The sequence below is a fragment of the Mizuhopecten yessoensis genome, unplaced genomic scaffold (genome assembly GCF_002113885.1).
Source record: "Mizuhopecten yessoensis strain PY_sf001 unplaced genomic scaffold, ASM211388v2 scaffold5141, whole genome shotgun sequence".
Taxonomy (NCBI): Eukaryota; Metazoa; Mollusca; class Bivalvia; order Pectinida; family Pectinidae; genus Mizuhopecten; species Mizuhopecten yessoensis.
Genome location: NW_018405900.1, coordinates 1,897,485 through 1,919,432, shown reverse-complemented (window position 1 = coordinate 1,919,432; position 21,948 = coordinate 1,897,485). Strand labels below are relative to the sequence as shown.

General features: G+C 39.3%; 3 protein-coding genes across 3 annotated transcripts; all 3 read left to right on the top strand.

Moving 5' to 3' along the window:
• Positions 1 to 5,450: 5,450 nt before the first annotated feature.
• On the top strand, positions 5,451 to 14,271 carry LOC110450289 (lazarillo protein-like). Its single transcript, XM_021497745.1, has 5 exons — positions 5,451 to 5,597; positions 8,016 to 8,161; positions 10,597 to 10,679; positions 11,893 to 11,997; positions 14,021 to 14,271. Exons 1-5 carry the CDS (start codon positions 5,496 to 5,498, stop codon positions 14,179 to 14,181), a joined length of 597 nt encoding a protein of 198 aa, XP_021353420.1. The 5' UTR covers positions 5,451 to 5,495; the 3' UTR covers positions 14,182 to 14,271.
• Positions 14,272 to 17,054: 2,783 nt separating this feature from the next.
• On the top strand, positions 17,055 to 18,683 carry LOC110450280. The gene has a single exon (XM_021497736.1). The coding sequence runs from the start codon at positions 17,055 to 17,057 to the stop codon at positions 18,681 to 18,683; it is 1,629 nt and encodes a 542-aa protein (XP_021353411.1).
• A 195-nt stretch (positions 18,684 to 18,878) lies between these two features.
• On the top strand, positions 18,879 to 21,758 carry LOC110450279. Its single transcript, XM_021497735.1, has one exon. The coding sequence runs from the start codon at positions 18,879 to 18,881 to the stop codon at positions 21,756 to 21,758; it is 2,880 nt and encodes a 959-aa protein (XP_021353410.1).
• The last annotated feature ends 190 nt before the right edge of the window (positions 21,759 to 21,948 follow it).

Sequence of the window (21,948 nt, the reverse complement as noted above, 5' to 3'; positions counted from 1 at the left end):
AGATAAAAGTTGTAAAATTGTAACGTTACAAAGTTTTTTTAGAGACGTTTCCCTTGCCGCTGTATTTGGAACACAATAGCCTACACATGGATTTCATTCTCCTAACCTGAAGCACCACTGATGAGACCAAAATTGACGAAATGGCCATATGGTACAATGTTGTTTACTTTGTTTGACTTTACGCATTTAAGCCTTCACCCCTATGCAACTTTAATAGACTCTACAATGCATTGGTGTTCATGAGTCCATTATGGTCTACAGTAGTAAAAGTGTTAAAATTAATATGTTCTGATAGGTGCTTTTTTCTTTGTATATCTAGTTTTCGCTTTCTTACCTACCTTTTCCTCTCGATGTTGTCTCCCTAGGCACCCTCCTTCATTTGAGCCTTGTTGTTGTGAGGACTTTACACCCCAAGCAAACAAGTCGTTTTCTAGAGATTATAATGACGCCCAAGGTTGGTGGTAATAACGACTACAAACGCTGATAATCGGTGCCCAATAAACATCTCATAGAAGTGTTAACAAAACAATAATTCAAACTCATGATTAATAAAATCAGGGCAAAATATGAAGACATAAAAGTTTTACATAGACACTGTAGAAAAGCACAAGGAGAATAAGACCAGGTGTCCCTCAAGGATGAGCGTCGTTTTCTTTATCGAAGACGCATGTAATGAAAATTTAGGTCAAATCCAAGTACATGTAATATCATGTCCTCAAATCGAGAACACCGGTAATGATAACAAACCAGCAAGGAATACTAATGAGCATTATTAAAAACATCAACCTTCGTATCACAAAAGTAGCAAAATTCCGTATGAGATCATGCTGGCGGACATTAAACTTGTCTGTAGTCTTCAAGCAAAATAACACATTCGTTATCTTTCTTACCTCATCAATTAAATTGAGGCATCACCGATTCCTTACGTAGCCATTAATTTAACATATGCTTTGTCCTAGAAATAGTATAGTGTGTATACGACCAGTTTGGGGGCCAAACAAAAATTAATCACATGACATTTTACCTGTGCAATGAAAGTGTCTTCAACCCAGTCAATACTACTGAATTGAACAAGTTTGAGACCTGCAAAAATGAGATTTACTCCGTTTAAACTATTCACTTAATTACTTTTACATTAAATATGAAACAAGTATTTTTTCAAATATCATTCACTCTTGTTGGTCCGGTGGGTCTTTATGTGTAAAGAACCAGATTATCCATAGAAACTCTACGTCGTTTGGCAGGTAACCCGTAAACCTTTTCACGTCAGATCTCGGAATCGAACCCCGGCTGTCTTATTGAAAGACGAGTGCGCTATCCACTGCGTCACTTGACTATCCTGACGCCTTACTATCTATGTGTATCTCTAGGTACATAGCCAGCAATATCAGCATCGATGTTCTCGTGCAAGGATTCGAGTATTGCTGGATTTTCAACACTTAATGTAAGATGTAATATACCTATCTAAATGATGAGAGTAGCCAGCAAACTAGAGACAAGATGCAACATTGATGCAGCTGTCTTAAACCCAAGCACCAGCTTTGCACTGGAAACAAAAAAATACAATAGAAAATAGCAAGAGAATACAGAAGTGTCAACTTAACCGTAATTCGAGCTGAAATATATAAAACTAGAACGAACAACGTGTAAAGGAAATACAAATTAATACCATTGAAAAAGTACAATGGGTATAAGAGAAGGGATAGTTATCCGGTAGGGTAAGGGCCTACCGCTTCATCAACGAGATATCTTCTATATTAAAATAAAGGTCAAAATATAAATAATGCTACGTCCTCAAACATAGAAACGAGGCAGTGACAACGAAACAAGGGACACACTAAAGCATCGACCTTTCACACACACAAATGATAATATAGAATTAAAGAGTTATTTTATGCATCGGTCTCGTGCAATTTTACACATTGTGAACTTTGAGAACCTCGGATCAAATGATTTTACTTAACCATTGGAAAGCACTGAAAATCTCGATGTTTTGTTTTTCAATTTTGGACTTTTGCTTAGGTGAATATGTTAAATAAAGAACCTGAGAAAGTGATATTGACAAATGAAGTCGAGGTCAATAACACTTTCTCCGGTCTATACACCCACATATTCACCGAAATATAAGCCCTTAATTGGTATATTAGATAATAAATAGGATTTGTTATCATTAAAAAATGGAACGTATGAAAATGATATGGAGGAAAGTTCTGCATTGAAATGACGTCAAGAAGTGAATATTAGCTTGTTGTTTCTTAATATAGTAAAACTGAGTCAATATCACAAAACAACCCCCACGTGATTAGGATTCAACCAATGAGAATGTAGGGCATATGTTTTCATCTAATATAATAATTTACATTTGACTAAGTTTATTATCCTGACCCGATTATAATAATAAAATCAGATCGATTTCCTCAGTATATGTGGGGTTTCAAATCTAACAAATTAAGAAGCATGTATTTCTAGACCGGGATGCAAACCCGACCTTGTCACCGATCCTTATTAGGACTGAAAGTACTCAAAGGTATTTAAATTAACCGTTTTTCTTATTGTATAACCATACTATATATTAAGATATATAGCAAACTGGGAAAAAACACTAGGACATCAACTGAACTTCGTGGACCTTTTAACAGGTAAATTTTGAAACTTGTCAGTGTAATTAAATGTTTTACAGACGTGTTCAAAATTAAATAATACCCATTAGTATGTGTCGTAAGTCAATTAGTGGCGTAGACAGAAAGTTGGCTGGTTTTCAGAACACTTATCGTGGTCAAGTACACGCCATTAACAGCAAAATGACCAACAGATGTAATGGAGTATGATATCGACAATGACCCCAAAAACCTTGTCGTAATGTTTAAACATAATGTAACACAACTCTATATTGATTGGTTGAAATAAATATTTGCTAAGCTTACATATAGACATATCTCTACCACGTCTGCGATTTAACGATATCATCGGTTAATAATCATTATTTTAAGTATGATGAAACATAAACGAGACAGACAGTCATTAACCACACTGTATAACATCATATATTAGACCTATACTAGAATATGCAGATGTTGTTTGGGATAATTGTTCTCAAAATCTAAAAAAATCTCTTAGAGTCAGTCCAGCTAGAGGCTGCAAGAATAATTACAGGACTGCGTAGAGGCACCCGCCACAATATCTTGTACAAAGAATTAGGCTGGGTTCCTCTTGAAAGTAGGAGAAAACAACATAAAATGATGCTGATGTACAAGATTATGTATAATGAAACTCCAAATTATCTGAAAGAAATCACTGAGTCACATTTTCATGATCCCACATTAGCAAGATATCCCCTTAGATCAGTTAGAATATTTGATCCTCCTCTTTGTCGAACTGTTAACTATTCTAATAGCTTTTTTCCATCCATGTTTAATGAAATAAATAATATCGCTTCAGACCTTCAAAATATTCGTTCCGCCTATCAGTTCAAAAAGTTAATAACACCTATTCCAAATTCAAACACAAGAACAACTGATGTCTTTAAGTTTTTAGGAAATAGGGAAACTAATATTATTCTCTGTCAGTTGAGAAATGAGGCCAGTAACCTAAATAATGACCGTCAGAAAGATTATCTTACTGAGTCCTCTGCTTGTTCTTGTTGTTCTAGATTTGAAACAGCATCTCATTACTTCCATGATTGTATCAAATACACTGAAGATCGTATTCTACTTTTTCAGAATATATTCCATGAAACTCACAACCATTTATCATTAGATGTCATGCTAATTGGTTGTGAGAGATGTGATGAAAATGAAAATAAACATATTCTCCTATCTATATCCAATTACATTTTAAGTTCTAGAAGATTCAGGACATTTAACTTCAATTTTGAATGAAATTTTACATTTTATTTGTTTACACTTTATTTATTTATTTACATTTTATTTTTTTCTCAATGTAATTCTTCTGATTTCCAGAAATGGTACATGAATATTAATATTAATATTTCCTATATGTCTTCATTGTTTATTTTGTTTATTTTTAAATATTGTTAGTGAGGGGGCTGGGGTTCAGAAGACCAGTTATACTATTTTATTAAAAAATATTGGGAAACAACTACATAAATAAGAATATAAAACTTTACAAAATGTTAATTATATATCTAACCTGTGTTTAATATGCATAAATTAAACTATTTGGTGGGATTGAATTTCCAAACTCATCAGTGGATGGCCTTGTGTGATACAATGGACTTTTTGGCCTGTATCTGTTGGGTGCGGTAATTTAATCCCATCAAATGTTTATACATGCAGCTCCATCAACAAACTATTTTTCTNGTTAATAATCATTTGTTATTGGATGATAATGTATGCATGTGCATGTATTCTTTTCCAACAAACCATGCACGTGCAGAGCTCTTTTTAAAACCTTTATATTGCAAATGTATATAAGCGAGCCGTGGGATCGGTTTCCTTTATCAACTGAAGGTACGTGCAATTATGTTTTTGTATTGATTTTAAGATTTGTTGACGAACAAAACAAATGGGTTCTATTGAACATCCAGTGAAAAGATAAAAAAAAAATCTGTTTAACTCCTGATCAGAATGTTCCACCAACTTTCGATGAAGGTGAATTAAAATAGTATTTACATGTCTGCCAATAGTTGATCCACGTGTTGATGAGCCATGACGATAGATTTATGCTGGTGACTGATTAAAATAGATGTCTTGTATAACACATGACGTTAGTGATGTTCATTTCTTTTCTGCAAAATTGAGAATTGCGCGGTTATCCGTCAAAACTTCACCAGAAGCATCGCCAAACTTGTGGAGGGTCACGCGCAGGTAGCAAGCAAGTTGCAACCACTTTGGTTCATATCATTTCTCGAATATTTGCGATAAATCAATACATTATGAGGGACACATAATTGGTCTCCAATATGCCCAAGTCATACAGGCAAAATGGAACAAGTGCCTTCATTTCAAGATTGCTCGAATGTTGTTGTGAAATGTTTGCAAGCGCAAAAAACAGCCAGATTTATATATTTAGATTATCTTAATCACCATGCATAACACGGACGTAATGACACTAAGGAAAGCACAAGTACACATTTTCCTAACAATAGATAACTCACGATTCAAAATTGTTGGAAAAATAATTCAGTCGAGCCGCTTCGGATTTCGTTTTATTTTCCCAACATTTCTCATCGCCGTTATATATTCCACCAAAACATTATTTCCTCAATATAAAAAAATCATTGCTGAACATTTAATTATGTAGAGTGCTGTCAAGAACCGTTTACAGCGGGCCTGTGGCGTGGTTGGAGGTTTTAAAAGTAGATTATGCTATTGCGCAAGCGTCGAGTTAGATGGAGTGGATTATGACAAGTCAGCCGTTCTCTGCGCATGCGCAATATCATAACAGTCGCTTATAAAACTGTGTGTCAGTGGCAACTACTATGCTAGTATTTAAAGTCAACTCTTAGACACAGTAACAATACATTGTTAGTGGAAATGTTCTTCCAGGTGCAAGTATTGCTTCTGATCGGGGCGGCTTCCCTTATCCACGCTGGATGTCCTGACGTCAATGCTATTACGAACTTTGACGCTTCCCAGGTGAGTAATGTCGTTCAGTACCGATGCAACCAAATTAAACCCCTAGAAGATGGTTTCAGATGGTTTTCGGTATTTTAAAGTTTTTATCACCATGATTTTAAGGTGTTATAGAGAAATGATGACCAAATTATATTCAAAGAGTGAATGATATACGAAATAACCAAAGCTTTTTTTCAAAGTCCAATTATGGTAGTTAACAAGCTGTACGGGAACCATAACTTTTCTGTAAGTGGAAACAAAATACTTAAAAGTAGTTTTCATCTTAGTTGCAACGTTGTTTACAGTTTTCAAAAAAAAACATTTCATGAGGCCGTATCAACTTGGATTTTGGACACGATTTTTATATAATTTTGTATTTTATGGTCATGTGATGCAATAATACGTGTAGTGACCGAGACCCGTCTCTCTCGGTACTCAGATAACAGGCTAGGTTGCGCCCAATCTATTTAACTTTGTACGATCACGTGATTTGTGACGTCATAGTAGCACAACTTATCCGATATCCTGTTCACTACGTGTACCCAATCTGACATGCTCTTTACATATTTACATATTATCTGCATAACAATGTTAGCTACGACACCAATCAATATATGTTGTATGGGTAAAATTATTAATCGACAAATAAAGACATCAGTAATGTTCTTATCCGAAAGAACAAGTCAAACAGACAAGATTGAATTACGGAAAAATATTCCGGGCCTGCATCAACTACATTTCATGCAATATCAAGCTGAGAGACAAGTACAGTTATACACAGTTTAGACGTGTAAAAAGCCTACCTGTGAATTACCTGTCAATAATAACACTATTAGACGTCGACGTGTCCGTCGAAACAAATCAGAAATATATCGGAGGTGTAGCTGGGCCCACTTGTATAAAACATCTCAACTCTTGAGATTTCCTCAAGTCTAAGATTTCCCATAGACAATACATTGCTTGAGATTTTCCTTAACTTTGAGATGTTTTATACAAGTGAACCAAGGTGTCATATGATCCAGTGACCCAAACCTGTTCCTATCACGTGACAGGTTACCACATGAACGGTTATTAAAACTCTCACCAGTAAGGAGCGGTCACTGTTATTGTTGATTGCCTATATCTAGGAAACGGACTCTTCTGAGCTCACTTTGATCGACGATTCGGTATTTCTATAAGTGTATTATAGGTTTCGCTTATTTTACGAAGAAAAAACAAACAGCTACATACGACTTAACGTTATCTTTGTAACAGCTACATACGACTTAACGTTATCTTAACAACAGCTACATACGACTTAACGTTAACTTTGTAACAGCTACATACGACTTAACACTATCTTAACAACAGCTACATACGACTTAACGTTATCTTAACAACAGCTACATATGACTTAATGTTATCTTTGTAACAGCTACATACGACTTAACGCTATCTTAACAACAGCTACATACGACTTAACGTTATCTTTGTAACAGCTACATACGACTTAACGTTATCTTAACAATAACTACATACAGACCTATGACTTTATGATTTTTTGCATTTCTGACAGAGATATCCCACGCCATACCCCATGCTAGATTTTTCTATCTCGACCGATCCGCGACCTGTCTGGTACCTTTACAAGTCATTTCGCGGAATTGTTACACTGCAATGTATTCATCTGCGCGTTAACGACTTGAAATTGACAACCTGCATTAAAAATATTCTGTTTTGTGTTGATGTTGTCATGTATCTAAAGATATAATATAATATACACTGTGGTATACGTTGTCTTCATTATAAAGACGGACTACATGTTTACGCGGAAGCATTCAAATAAAGATTTGATATTGTAGCGGACATTTTCATTTGGGGCCCCAGACGGGTAACTTGTCAAATTGAATAATTTGAATAGGTTTTTTTCGAACTAAAAGGTGCATCAATTACGTGTAAGTGAGCAAGATCTGGTTATCTCAGTCGAGGGATCAGATTCTGTAATATCCCAACCGAGGCGTAAGCCGAGGTTGGGATTTTGTTACAGAATCTTAGCCTTTTAATGTTAATCAATCAAATGTTGTGTTTTAAATCTTTAACTCTTAAAGTCTTTAACCAAGGCTCATTTTCATGTACTATCTGAAAAAAGACGTTCTGAAAGACTCTGAAAAGCTCTGAGCCCAACGTCGGGAATATTTCCTTGTCATCTGCTATAAAATCGAATACAGTGTATAGATACGATTATTCAAGTTTGGCAGACGACAAACTGTCGGGGAAACAGTAGTAATTTGTATGTGATGTCATCAAAACTTGTTCTCTATTTTTAGTATGTCTATCACTTGATAGACTGCAAATACAAAAATACACAAATAGTATTAAATGATTTCCGGGTATTTTCGAAGCGTTATATATGATAAACAGTAAAACGATGACGTCTAAGTGTATATGTTTTACTACCAGTTTGCGGGGAGGTGGTACTGGACCGAATGGTATAACAATGGCTGGTTAGCCCAACAGGCAGGGAACTCTATTGTTTGTTTGTCGTCAACTTTCACCTCCTCGACGAGTGGAAATCTCAGCGTGTCCATCATATGGAAAGACTTACTGTAAGTATACCAATACGACGTTCAGTAATCAGATGTATGATGTATATAGTTTGGCCTTTCTATTACAACCCTTCGAACTATCCCACTAAGCAGAAACGCATTTTCCTAATCGCGCTATACATGACGTAGCACTACCCAGAGCACTCCTAGGGGCATATCGTTTCTAAGAGATCATTTTCTTTATAAGGTGTACGAAAAAATAGCATACAAAACTTTCTTAGCGCTTTTTAAACGTCTTGCAATCACTGGCCTTTCTTGATTTCTCGACAATCATTGTTTCTGATTAATGCGCCTCTGGAGTTCAAAGTGATTTACCCAGGACTCATCCCCTAAAAGTAACTCAGATAGCTTACTTGAGTCGCAATATCTGTACTTTTAAAAATATGTTCGCCACCTTTTAAAACGTTTAGCCTTTTTTCAGCAAATTGGGGATCCATTAGGCACAACCCTTCTTTAATTTCAAGCGGGAGCTGTGTCGTAACAGAACGTGTCGAATGGCCCTCGTAAATAGAACACGTACATTTTAAGGATCCCTCCCATTATATTATATTATATTTCCTTAATGCAGTCACCTCCACTAATGTTCTGCTTGGATATAACTGAAGCACAGTTGGGCTAGGACACTTCCATTGAACAGAGAGCTCAATTGGTTAGAGCGATAGCATAACAAGGTGAATCCAAGGTCCGAGGCTCATTAAACTTTTACTCTTAAAACATTTTTCTTAATAATATTTTGATTATTTCATCTTTATTATTCTCATTTAAGTCCTGCAAGGTTTGTTTTATTTACCGCAATGATTTATCAAAGCTATAGTCATGTCGGAAAATCAGTCCCCAATACTTAGTTACAGTTTTTATCGTCAACAGCATGTTTAAGGATCCCGATGCCACCTCGGCATGACCATCATGTCTGAAAAATAAACTGAAATATGATAAAGTTGAAATACACAAAACATAACCAACAACTGTGGCCTGTTTGTTAAACACTCATACGGGCTAGACCGGGCTAGACCGGGGTTCAAACCCCGGACTTCGGATTGTTCTGCTGTCTCTGTTGCTGATTGAGCTACCTGTTCGAAGGAAGTGCACTGGCGTCATTGTGTTAAAGTGAAAGCCAAAACGAATTTAAGGCAATGTCACTGTATATAAAACAAGAGGCCCATGGCCCTTAACGGTCACCTGAGTTATGTAAAAACTGATGTTATCGATGTTGCCAAATGAAACAGAAATCATTTTGTAACAAAGGTAACTTGAACTACATGTAATGCAAAATAAGTGTGAAAAATCTGGGTAGTATATATACTATATACAAATAGTGGTTCTGTCAGTCAGCTGAATTATGGTAAAGCACCTTAAGACCCTTCCATCTATGAAGAGTATTTAGTCAATTTGACTCTTTTTGGCCCCTTCCCCTCAGGCTGCTGTGGGGCTTGGGACCACATAATTCACAATTAAACTATAGTTAAGTTTACCCCCTCCCCAGGGGGAAACATGAGACCCCAGGGTCATGAAATTCACAATTTTGGTAAAGCACCTTAAGACCCTTCCATCTATGAAGGGTATTTGATTCTATCAAATCTGGGTCTTGAGAAGAAGGTTTTTGAAATTTCAGTCAATTCAACCCGTTTTGGCCCCTACCATCAGCCCCTGGGGGACAGTCAGGGCTGATTTGTGCATATCATCAAACCGCTATCCAATACTGATAATGCTAACGAGGTTTGAATTAATTCCAATGGAAATTAACCAAATGTTGGTCCAAAAAATGATTCCCGATATAAACTATAGTAAAGTTTACCCACTCCCCAGCGGGAAACGTGAGACCCTAGGGTCATGCAATTCACTATTTTGGTAAAGCACCTTAGGACTCTTCCATCTATGAAGAGTACTTGATTCTACTATACCTAGATCTTAAGAGGAAGATTTTTGAAATTTTAGTCAATTTTACCCTATTTGGCCCCGCCCCCAAGGCCCCTGGGAGCTCGGGACTATATTATTCACAACTTTTGTTGACCTATGGCCATGAAAGGTTTCTGCAAAATTTCATTGAAATTGGTTCAGGGGTTTTGGAGAAGAAGTCGAAAATGTCAATTGTTTACGGACGGACGACACACGACGCACGACGCCGGACAAAAGGCGATCGCAATAGGTCACTTGAGACTTTGTCTCAGGTGACCTAACAACCATAGTGGAGTGGGAAAGGGTCGTCAATTACCGAGCCGTTTTTTACTTATCAGGTTTTGAATACCTTCAAAGATTTGCAGACAATTTTGTTGCCTTCCAAAGTATCCTAAAAAAGGACCTTTTCAGAAGATGCGATTGTCTCCCTTGATTTTCTAAGGACATGTAATGCAATTAAAGTATTTTCGTGTTTATTCTTTAGGAAACCAAATTAAGATAATTTATCTTTCTGATTTTTTGTTTGCAAAATATTCCAGAACTACAGTTGGAGGGACGGCAAAAGGCACCTTTGAGGATGTCGCAAATACACCGAACGCATTCAATGCCCTTTTTGAACTAGGTAAAGTACTCATGTTACAACATCGAGATTTTTCGTTTGTCTTGTTTTAATTTCTATTACCAAATATGGTCATTTAAGGACGAGCCAGATTTTGGTGGTGGAGGAAACCGGAGTACCCAAAACAACATCATCGTCCTGCGGATAGTACCTGGTAACTGCCCCACGTGCCACGAACCTGCGACCCAGTGGTGGAGGACTAATGATCGTAAATGATAAGACGTCTTAACCAAACGGCCTACGCGACTTTTAAATTATTTAGATGAAAAGACAAAGATATAAAGTCATCATTTATTGATCAGAAAACGTTATTTTTTGTGTGTGCTTTCTGTATGATAACGTTTGATACATTGTATCTTACCTCTAAAGAATTTATCAACATGAACACATTTTCAAATCTCTAGTTTTATTTCGAATATATCTATTCTTACATGTCCAGAAATGTGTTTTTGTGTCTATTTGAGTTCCCATACGCCTGTATGTTGCAAGGTGACATAGATAGTCCAAGTATTAAGTCCCCTTATTCTTTTTCTTCTTCTTCTTTTGCTCACATTTCATATGTGCATTATTGTAGGCCTATTTTGGCACTGCGAACATAACTGCGGGGGTTTGGGGGACTTCTGTAATGGTCCCCATTACAATTAGTACTTGTTACAATTAGTACTTGTTACAGTTAAGACTGTCCTTTTTGTTACGCGCTACATGTGTCTTCATTTCACAAGCTGCGAGTTTTTATGATTGTTGAACATGTAGGCAAGTGTTTTATTTTGCCTTATCATAAATATACGAGAAATGATAGGAATCAAACAAGATGCATCGTGCCCGCTACTTGCGTATGAACCTTTCCCAAGAGCAGTTCAGCGAAGGTTTGTATCTTTGGCGAAAGTCAACAACTTTGACGAGGGACCTGATTTCGGGTCATACACCCACACAAGCTCCATGTACACTCGACGTTTGGTTCATAAATGCATCAATCTGTGGACAAGACCCTTGTCCTACAGACACGATTATGTCACAGGTTTACAAATCATTGTTTGGATTGTTTATATGGAGCTCGGTTACTACTCAGGTACATATAACCACAAATTCACCTTCACAAAGTATAATAATTGACAACTATAGGTCCTTTATACGGTGTGTTTTATATCATTTTTCTAACATAATTATGTACGGTAACATATATCCTGAAGATAATGGGTTTTTTTCTTTGCTTTAGGTTCACCGTTGATACCAGGGAGATATTACGTCTTAGACATCCTCTACAACACCGTGGCTGTTGTGTTTTACTGTCAAAACTACGCATTTGGACTCTCACAAATCGGTACGTACCAAGATTTTGTCATGATAACAGAACACATATATTCTGGATACTGAGAACCATTCATATTATCCTCATTAAAGCTAAACCGTGTTATAATAGCCTCGCTTTGAAAAGGTCTATCCCGATAATAAATACGCCCGTTATGATAGCCTCGATTTCAGCTAGTTCTTTCTGATTACCTAAAATTTGCTATAATAACCTCAATCTGAGCTGGTACACTATATATTCATGTTATAATAGCCTCGCTTTTCGTCTGCTGGATAAACGAACTACTCGGTAGTGAAGCGGACGTAAAACCTATCAATCAATCAATCAACCTCGCTTTGAATAAGTATATCGCAGATAATAAAAGTCCGCTATTTTAGCCTCGATTTGGACCGTAATATTTCGGATACCAAAAACATATTGAAGTGCATGTACATAGATCATGATGAAATAGCCTCGCTCTGAAATAGTATATTTCTTTTAAAATAACCTCGATTCTTGATACTCTAGAGTCCACTTGTATGACATGTGTGTATGTGTAAGGTACAAGGTCAGGTTATGGAACATTAACTTATTACTCCTAGGAGTAACACTCTGTCAAGGAGAACAGCTTATCAAATGTAAGAATATGATTTTACATAAAAATGCAAAAACACTAAGTTAATGATCTAATGCATCAATGAAATATACCCATTACGCATTGTGTTATTTATTGTAAGGGTGACATGAATACGTGATACCACACAAAAAAAGTGCCAGAAAAAGGGTCTTTGCAAATTGAATAATGAATGAAAAGTAGCCTAAAACATATGCAATATAAAAAAAAGCAAAGCAAAACAATTAAACTCCTTACTATCGGCAGGAGGTCCGGCTTTAAATGGCAAACAAAATGAAGAGATTTATTTGTGGTGCAGAATTATGTAGTTGATAGTAAATCGTTTTGACTGAATTCTGGTTGTTTTTAATAATCAATGTATCACTTTCGCTCTCTGCAACCCTGGAATATGTCATAGCAAAATTGAAGGCACGCTGCTTTTATATTTGTCTCAGGTAAAAACAAAAACTTGACCGATCGCTATAAGCTGATATATTTTCTTTGAAAATTACAAAGGAGCTGCATCCGACTTCAAAGCCAGTACATTTTACCGTTATACGACCACAAGATTTGTTTGATGTACATCGCAGGATCAAACTTGCCTTCCTGTCCCATCCACAAGGCGGTGCAGGTGCGCACGCTGTACCTGACATATTCAGGGGCATCCTCGATATCCAGGAGTTACGCTCACTTTCGCTCTCTGCACCATGGCAAAACTGAAGGCACGAAGATAGCTGTTTGATTGGTTTCAGGTAAAAACAACCTGACCAAACGCTAGGCTGATACCTCTCCTTTGAAGATTACTTAGGAGAGACGCCAAACTTCAAAGCTTGTCAATGTTACCGTTACATGACCGCGAGATTCTATTGACGTACATCAAAGGATCGAAATAATCAACAAGGTGGCGCACATCGAGCCTTCAATTTTGCCATGACATATTCCAGGGGTGTAGAGAGCGAAAGTGACCGTAACCCCTGGATATCGAGGATGATCCCGGGGGTGCAGAGAGCGAATTAAATGATGCATTGAAGTATGATTTCAACGAGCTAATGGATTTTTTCCACCAGCAACATTCGGTAGAATTATTCAATGATATCACTCATTATACTAATGCTGACCAAACAAAGGGAGATAACCCTATTTATCGTATCACGTGTTACAAGCATTACATGAACACCCATTAGATTATTGTAAATGTAGACTCGTTGCATAATACCTACAAAAATACACAAATCAACATTTCAAAACACGCATAACGTTTGCTTTTGCAGTCACTAATAATAATAGAGCCAATAAGGCAGACTAGTAATTACGGAAATTTGACGGACTTAATATCCGGAATTCATTTACACTGTCAACGCTATAAAATGATCTATGAAATCATATGAAATGTTCGTCCTAGCGAAGGAAAAGGAAAACTATATAAAGTGCTTTCTGTTTCAGAAATGGCGTGGGTACTGCACCGAAATTCGAGAGGTTTAACCACCCGACAAAGGAACAGGTTGATAAAACGATGGGATAACGACCCGTACTTGGGTTACCTTATCGATCCTACCAAGTTCGTACCTTTCCCTGGTACGGACTGTACTAACTACCGCAACTGATATCGCCAAGCTTAAAAAAAACAGACGAAATTATAGTTCTTAATGTACTCAGGACCAGAAATAAAGAATAAAATCAGCAAAGCGTGAAAAGTTGATTTAGGACTCTTTTTAAATCATCGCAGATGCTCAAAATATATTTCAGTCTGTAACTTGTTTTTATATGCATACAACATATTTAAATTATTAAAGCATATTGAATTAAAATACGGACTTAAATCATGATGTTTGTCCTGAAGCCATCGAATTCCCTCCAAAATGTTTTTCTACGAGTTTCATTTGGGATCCACACAACACAAACCAAATCAAACAAATAGAAAAAACAACGAAGAGCAGCACGCTACGGAAACAACAGATTCCACAACACTAGTTCCGTAAAAGATATGATCAACTCACTACAATGGCCAACACTACAAACACGGCGCTGTCACACAAGAATTGTCCTTTTTCACAAAATTGTACACTAAATCGTAGCTATAAACCCAACACATATACTCACACCCGTAGACCCTCGAACAAGACATGCACACCCTCACGCATACATATCTGCTACAAAGGACACCTACAAATATTCATTCTTTCCACACACAATAACACAACGGAATCTCCTTCCCATAGCAGCAGTACAATGCACAACATTAGATGACTTCAAGGCACACTTACCTTATGCAGCCCTTGAAGCCCTCATCACACGCTAAAACATACGCCAGCTTTTATCTTTTATCTGTACCTTGCACAAAAAAACACCAAAAAACAACTAATCACTGTAAATAACCCTCTTTTTCACGCCTCTGCAATAGGACTCCGAGGGCATAAACATCAACATTGATGGAGCCCCCGTAAAATAAAGAAGAAGAAGTTTCAAGGTTATTAAAGAAGTTACCTCATGTAAAAAATGTATGTCGTATTCACAACAATTCAACGAGCATCAAGAAGGGAGCGAACAACAGATCGAAAGGAAAGGACAAAGCAACGAGCGGAATGGCTTGGTTTGGTTTGTTCGTGTTTTACGTCCTGTTAACAGCTTGGGTCATTTAAGGATGGCCAGAGCCCGTAATCATGAAAGCGTTCTCATGCTCAAGCATCGATATTGTGTTCAAGCCGAATGTTTTGTTCTCGTTATAACTTTATTTTAATCAAGAGGCCCAGATGGCCAGTATCGCTCACCTGTTTCTTTTGTTACATGAAAGTGACATATAGGTAACTTAAGACCAAATTTGGTAACTAGAACACAAGACATTTTAACATCTCTTAAACGGTTCTTAAGATATTATTGTTTGAAATTGGAAATTTTAATTTTAAAGCTTTTAACCCACGTTGACATTTGACTCCCGACTTGCACTTAAAGTTGACCTTTGACCTCATTACTGTAATAAAGAAAACATTTCACACAGCTGGTCTACATAACATACCCAAGTATCATGACTCTAGTCCAAATGGTTCTTAGGATTTTGCTGTTTGAAGTTTCTAACATATTTTACCCCTGTGACCTTGAAAACAGGTCAAGGTCATTTTAATGAGGGAATTTTATAGCACTTCATCCCAGGTATCTACTGGCAAAATAGCATGGCCTTGGGCCCTATGGAACTTGTAAAGAAGTTTGTTAAAGCCTTTAACCAATGTTGACCTTTGACCCCCGACTGTAATTGAAAAAAGATTCGCACTGTTGATCTACATAACATATCCAAGTATCATGACTCTAGTTCAAATGGTTCTTAGGATATTGCTGTTTGAAGTTTAAACATATTTGACCCATGTAACCTTGAAAGTAGATTAAGGTCATTTTAGTGAGGGAGTTTTGTAGCACTCCATGCCAGGTACCTACTGGCAAAATATCATGACCCTAGGTCCTCCAATTCTTCTTTAGCGGTAAAGCATCGGGCTGGAGAGCCAAGCGTTGCGGGTTCGAGTCCCAGCGACGGCGCAGTACGTCATAAGCTCACATGGCCCTTCGGGCCAGGTGAGCTAAAAATCTTATTTTGTCAATGATTTGGAAAAATAACATTGAACAGACTTAAAGCCGACAACGGTTTACAATGTTTACATTGGACTTTTTGATCGTTTGACATAATTTATGAAAGTTGGTTTGAGCTAGGAATCTAGGCGTGTGCATGAGAACGGTTTTATGAAGACTTACCCTGTACTGCCTGGAGGAAAATATTCTTACCTGTAGCCTGTACCCAATCGGGAACTGTCGGCACTTTCCGGTTTTTTTTGTTTACGGAAAGTGTCAACGTTTCCCAATTGGCAAGTACCTACAGCTACTGAGTCACCTATGTCTTCAGCCGCGATCCAGTTGAGGAGGGATAGCGATCGTGGACGTTCACTCAGTTTTTGCCACTCGGCCAACGCGGCCAGAAGCGTTATGTCGTGAACAAAACATTTAATAATCACTAGAAATATAAAGAAATTTAGAGTCGTCCGATTTGAACATTTTGATTGAACATCAATCTGTATCATATGACCATCTCGTCCGTTTAAGTCAAAGCATGGGAGTGCATCGGTCTGTTATATATACATTTATATATTACTATGACCCATCAATCAACATCCAGAATCCATAATTCCGTACCGTATGTCCATGTTGGTTCTTTGTTTAGATATGTCGGGATTTTTCCGGGAATAAATAGAAGAAGCACTTTTTGTTATCCTCTCGCAATGAAAGAATGCCAAAAATTACGTTTTGTTATTATCTCTCAATGAAAGAAGGCTAAGCATTCTCTAAACAATAACATGTCATAAGAATGAAAACTCTGAGGTGTTACGCATATAAAAACGTAGAATACATGTGTAATAGGAGAGGAATAGTGATAAAGATTGTCGTGTTACCAATTCATAGAAAACCTTACCTCCTTCTGTCTTCTTACACACGCGTGATGGAATCATGGTGCTGTTCTGATCGGGTCCCCCTGTGTGATGGTCTAGGTTTTTACTGTACTGAAGACTTAGCAATCAAAAATAACATCTGGGTACAAAAGTTCTTTATTGTTCTTTATTTCACAGAATCGATCACAGTAGACGCTGCCGACAGATACAAAAAGTCCCACAGGGTTTTGTTTCCACCATTCGCCGTGTTTGTGAATTTCGTATGCGATTACGCATCGAAAGCTAATGATCCCAGTTTCGATTACTCCGCAAAAACAACCGGTAGGACTACAAGTGCTTCCGACAAGGACACAGAAAGAAAACCCGCCGGAAAGGCTCGCTTGGTAAGTGCGTATAGAACTGATGTGGAATCTACGGACAGGCTACCAACTAACGACGTCACTTGTCCCATACACAACACCGCTCACACATTGAACGACTGTTACGCATTTCTGAAAATGCCTATTAGCGAAAGGAAACAAATGATGAAAGACAAAGGTGCGTGTTTTAAATGCAGTGAGATGAAGAGACATATCGCTAAAAACTGTAGGTCAGCCGTTACCTGTAAAAAATGTCAAAGCGTGAAGCATTGCACAGCATTGCACGAAAATCCACCAGAAGTCATGAAGGAAAATACTCCAAAATCTGTGGACATCGGAAATGTGAAAACGATCTGTACTACTCTTAACTGCAACGAGTTCGCTGGAAAGTCTTGCGCGAAAATCTTGTTACTCAGGGTTTACCCGAAATCGAACCCTGAGCACGCCCGACGTGTGTATGCTATCGTCGATGACCAAAGTAACCGCTCGCTCGCCAACAGTGATTTCTTTGACCTTTTTGAGGAATATGGACCGGAATCAGAATACATGTTATCGTCATGCGCAGGAGTCTTCTCCGCATCTGGCAGGAGAGCGTTCGGCTACGTCGCAGAATCTATCGACGGTCAAGTTTCGTTGGATATTCCCAAACTTATCGAATGCAACGAAATACCCAACGGTCGCGAAGATATCCCTACACCGGAAATTGCTATGCACTACAGTCATCTACAGGACCTCGTTAATGATATTCCCCCGCTGGACGAAAGCGCTCCTATATTGATGTTGATTGGAAGGGATCTCATCGACGCGCACAGAATATTGGACCAGCGACTTGGACCCAGGGGCTGCCCGATCGCCCAACGACTTGGGCTCGGCTGGGTCATTGTTGGAGAGATATGTAGTAGTAGTGTGTGCAAAACCGAAACTGTGAACGTTAACAGAACAAAGATTCTAAACACCGGACGCCCTACTCTATTCGATGCATGTACTACTCATTTTCACGCCGACGAACAACTTTCGTCCGACGACACGCTCTTCAAGCGCACTAGCAACGATGACGTTCCAGGACTATCTGTCGACGATCTAACTTTCCTAGATATGATGGAAGGAACAATGAAGAAGAACGCCGATGGATACTGGGAAGCACCTCTTCCCATACGAGACGACCGACCCCGACTCCCAGATAGTCGCGCCGGAGCAATGAAGCGAGCGCATTCGTTAACCGTCAACCTCAAAAGGAACCCCACGAAACGAGAACACTTTGTCGCGTTTATGGCGGAAATGCTCGACAAAGGCCACGCCGAATTAGCACCTGCCATATAGGACGCTGAAGAACGTTGGTCCCTCCCTATCTTTGGGGTTTACCACCCCAAGAAGCCAGAAAAGATTAGGGTCGTATTCGACTCATCCGCGAAGTGTGAAGGTGTTTCCTTAAATGACGTTCTTCTGAAAGGACCAGATCTGTCCAACAGATTGTTAGGCATACTACTCAGATTTCGGAAAGAAGCGATCGCGTGTATGGCCGACGTACAACAGATGTTTCATTGTTTTTACGTGCAGGAGAAAGATCGCGACTTCCTTAGCTTTCTCTGGCATAGAAACAATGACCCAGAACTCGCCCTTGTGGAGTATCGTATGCGCGTGCATACTTTCGGGAACTCACCGTCGCCAGCGATCGCGACATTTGGAATGCGTATCGCAGTCTCGTCTGTTAAGGAAGTATACGGTGAAGACGTGTGTAATTTCGTTCAGGACGATTTCTACGTCGACGACGGGTTGTTGTCTGTACCCAACGCAGAAACAGCTATCGACACTCTCAAAAGAACACAAGCTGCCATGATGGAAGGAGGCAACCTACGATTACAAAAAATATCGTCGAACAGCGCAGAGGTAATGCAATCCTTTCCGGAGGACGATCTCGCTGAAAACCTCAAGGACCTTACTCTTGGTGCGGATGTTCCTCCGTTACAACGTAGCCTCGGAATATTCTGGGATGTCGCCTCAGACATGTTTACGTGTAGAGTGTCCTCTGAAGAAAAGCCATTTACGAAAAGAGGCGTCTTGTCTACGATCGGAAGCCTCTACGACCCTCTTGGATTACTGGCACCCGTTATAATCAGAGGGAAACTGTTCTTCCGAAAACTCATGAACCTAAACCTCGAATGGGACGATCCCTTACCCTTAGAACTGAAAAACGAATGGGATCAGTGGAAATTGTCTCTTAAGGAGTTGGAAACGCTTAACGTTTCTCGTTCGTACGCCGGAGGTCTAGCAGACAAAAGCCGCAAAGAACTACATGTGTTCTCCGATGCCTCCAACGACGCCATTGCATCCGTCGTATATCTCCGTACTATCGACGCGGAAGGACATGTCTCCTTGTCGTTTGTTCTTGGAAAGGCAAAGGTCGCTCCGTCAGGGGGACACACAATCCCACGCTTGGAACTATGCGCGGCTGTGTTAGGTAGTCAGATCCTGGAAACCGTTTTAACCAGTCTTAAAACAGAAATCGACAACATCAAACTGTATACAGACAGTCGGATCGTATTAGGTTACATTCATAACACTTCCAGAAGGTTTCATGTGTACGTTGGAAACAGAGTTCAACAGATTAGAAGTACTACAAAGCCGATACAGTGGACGCACGTAGGCACCGAGAATAACCCCGCCGACGAAGGGTCACGTTCCATACGCGCGTCTAAAATTGTGAACAGTGCTTGGCTAAATGGACCAGTCTTTCTACTCAAAAACTCCAGCGTTTCACCGCCTTCTGTTGAGTTTGCACTCGTAGAACCCCATAAAGACAAAGAGATTCGACCGGTGGTACACTCCGCGAAAAGTGCCGTAGTGAACACAACTACCGGAAACTCGCTCCTCGTCGAGAAATTTGAGAATTATTCTGAATGGAGCTCTCTTGTTCGTGCGATATCGTACCTCACTCACATCGCGAAGTCGTTCCATACCCCCGAAGGCACGTGTAAAGGATGGCATTCTTGTGATCGCCCTAAGGAAAGGACATGTATGGAAGAAGCTTCCGACTTTGTGATATCGCAGATGCAGAGGGAACTTTTCTGCAAAGAGATTGAATGTATCCGTCACAACAAGAAACTCCCGGCTAACAGTTCGATTATCAACCTGACACCTTTTTTGGATGACAACGACCTCCTTCGGGTGGGAGGTAGAATGAACAGGCTCGAAGACACGTCAAGTTCAATTCCTCTGCATCCGATCATCATTCCCGGAAAAAGTCACGTAGGGACTCTTCTTATCCGACATTACCATTCGATGGTCAAGCACCAAGGACGTCACTATACTGAGGGATCCGTTCGCGCAGCCGGGTTCTGGCTTGTAGGTGGTAAGAGAGCTGTGTCATCTATAATTCACGCTTGCATTTGTTGTCGTAAGTTGAGAACTCACCTTCAAACCCAGAAGATGGCAAATCTGCCCACCGCTCGGATAACTGCGTCAGCCGCGTTTACTCATGTTGGAGTAGTCGTCTTTGGACCATGGCAAATTGTGTCTAGGAAAACGCGTGGAGGTGTCGCAAACTCGAAACGATGGTCTGTGTTGTTTACGTGTTTGGCTATTCGCGCAGTCCACATAGAGGTTCTGGAGGACATGAGTTCGAGCTCGTTTATCAATGCCCTTCGTAGATTCACGTCCATACGCGGTGAGGTCAAGGAGTTCTACTCCGACAGAGGCACCAACTTTGTAGGCGCCACAGATCCCCTTCACATCAACGCTGTCAACGTTGAGGACAAACAAGTGAAGAGGTACTTCTTCGATACCGGTATTGCGTGGAACTTCAACTCTCCCCATTCGTCGCACATGGGCGGAGTGTGGGAGCGTATGATTGGGCTCTCGCGACGCATTCTCGACGCTATTCTTCTTGAACGGAAAAACAAAGCCCTCACTCACGACGTCTTATCCACGCTTATGCATGAGATCAGCGCTATCATCAACAGTAGACCTATCGTCCAGGTCTCATCCGACCCAGACTTTCCTACTATCCTCAGTCCTTCGACGTTGTTGACACAAAAGAACTACGTTTGTCACGAACCGTTTGGAAACCTTGACATTAAGGACATGTACCGTAATCAGTGGGCTCAGGTTCAAGTCCTAGCCAATGCCTTCTGGTCGCGATGGAGCAAAGACTATCTTAGTACTCTACAAACGCGAACCAAATGGAAACATGAATGTGACAATCTCAAAGAAGGCGACGTCGTTCTTCTCAAGGAAGCCTCCGAGGCCAGACGTCAATGGCCTATGGCTACGGTGATTAGCACCTTCCCCGGCACAGATGGGCTTGTTCGCAAGGTCGAACTCCGCGTCGCCAGAACGGACAGAACTACTACGTTAGTTAGACCAATTACTGAACTCGTTTATTTGCTCAGCGAGTGAACTGAAATTCACATTGTAGATTATAGTGATATCGGACACTTTTTCTAGTTTAGATATATAATAATGTAGATATAAGTATGTGTATTGGTTGGACCATTCGATATTGATGGACAAGTTGACATCTATTAATTGATATCAGACTGTGTGCTAATTTGAAACCATGGACAATTGTGATGTAGGTATTGCTCTT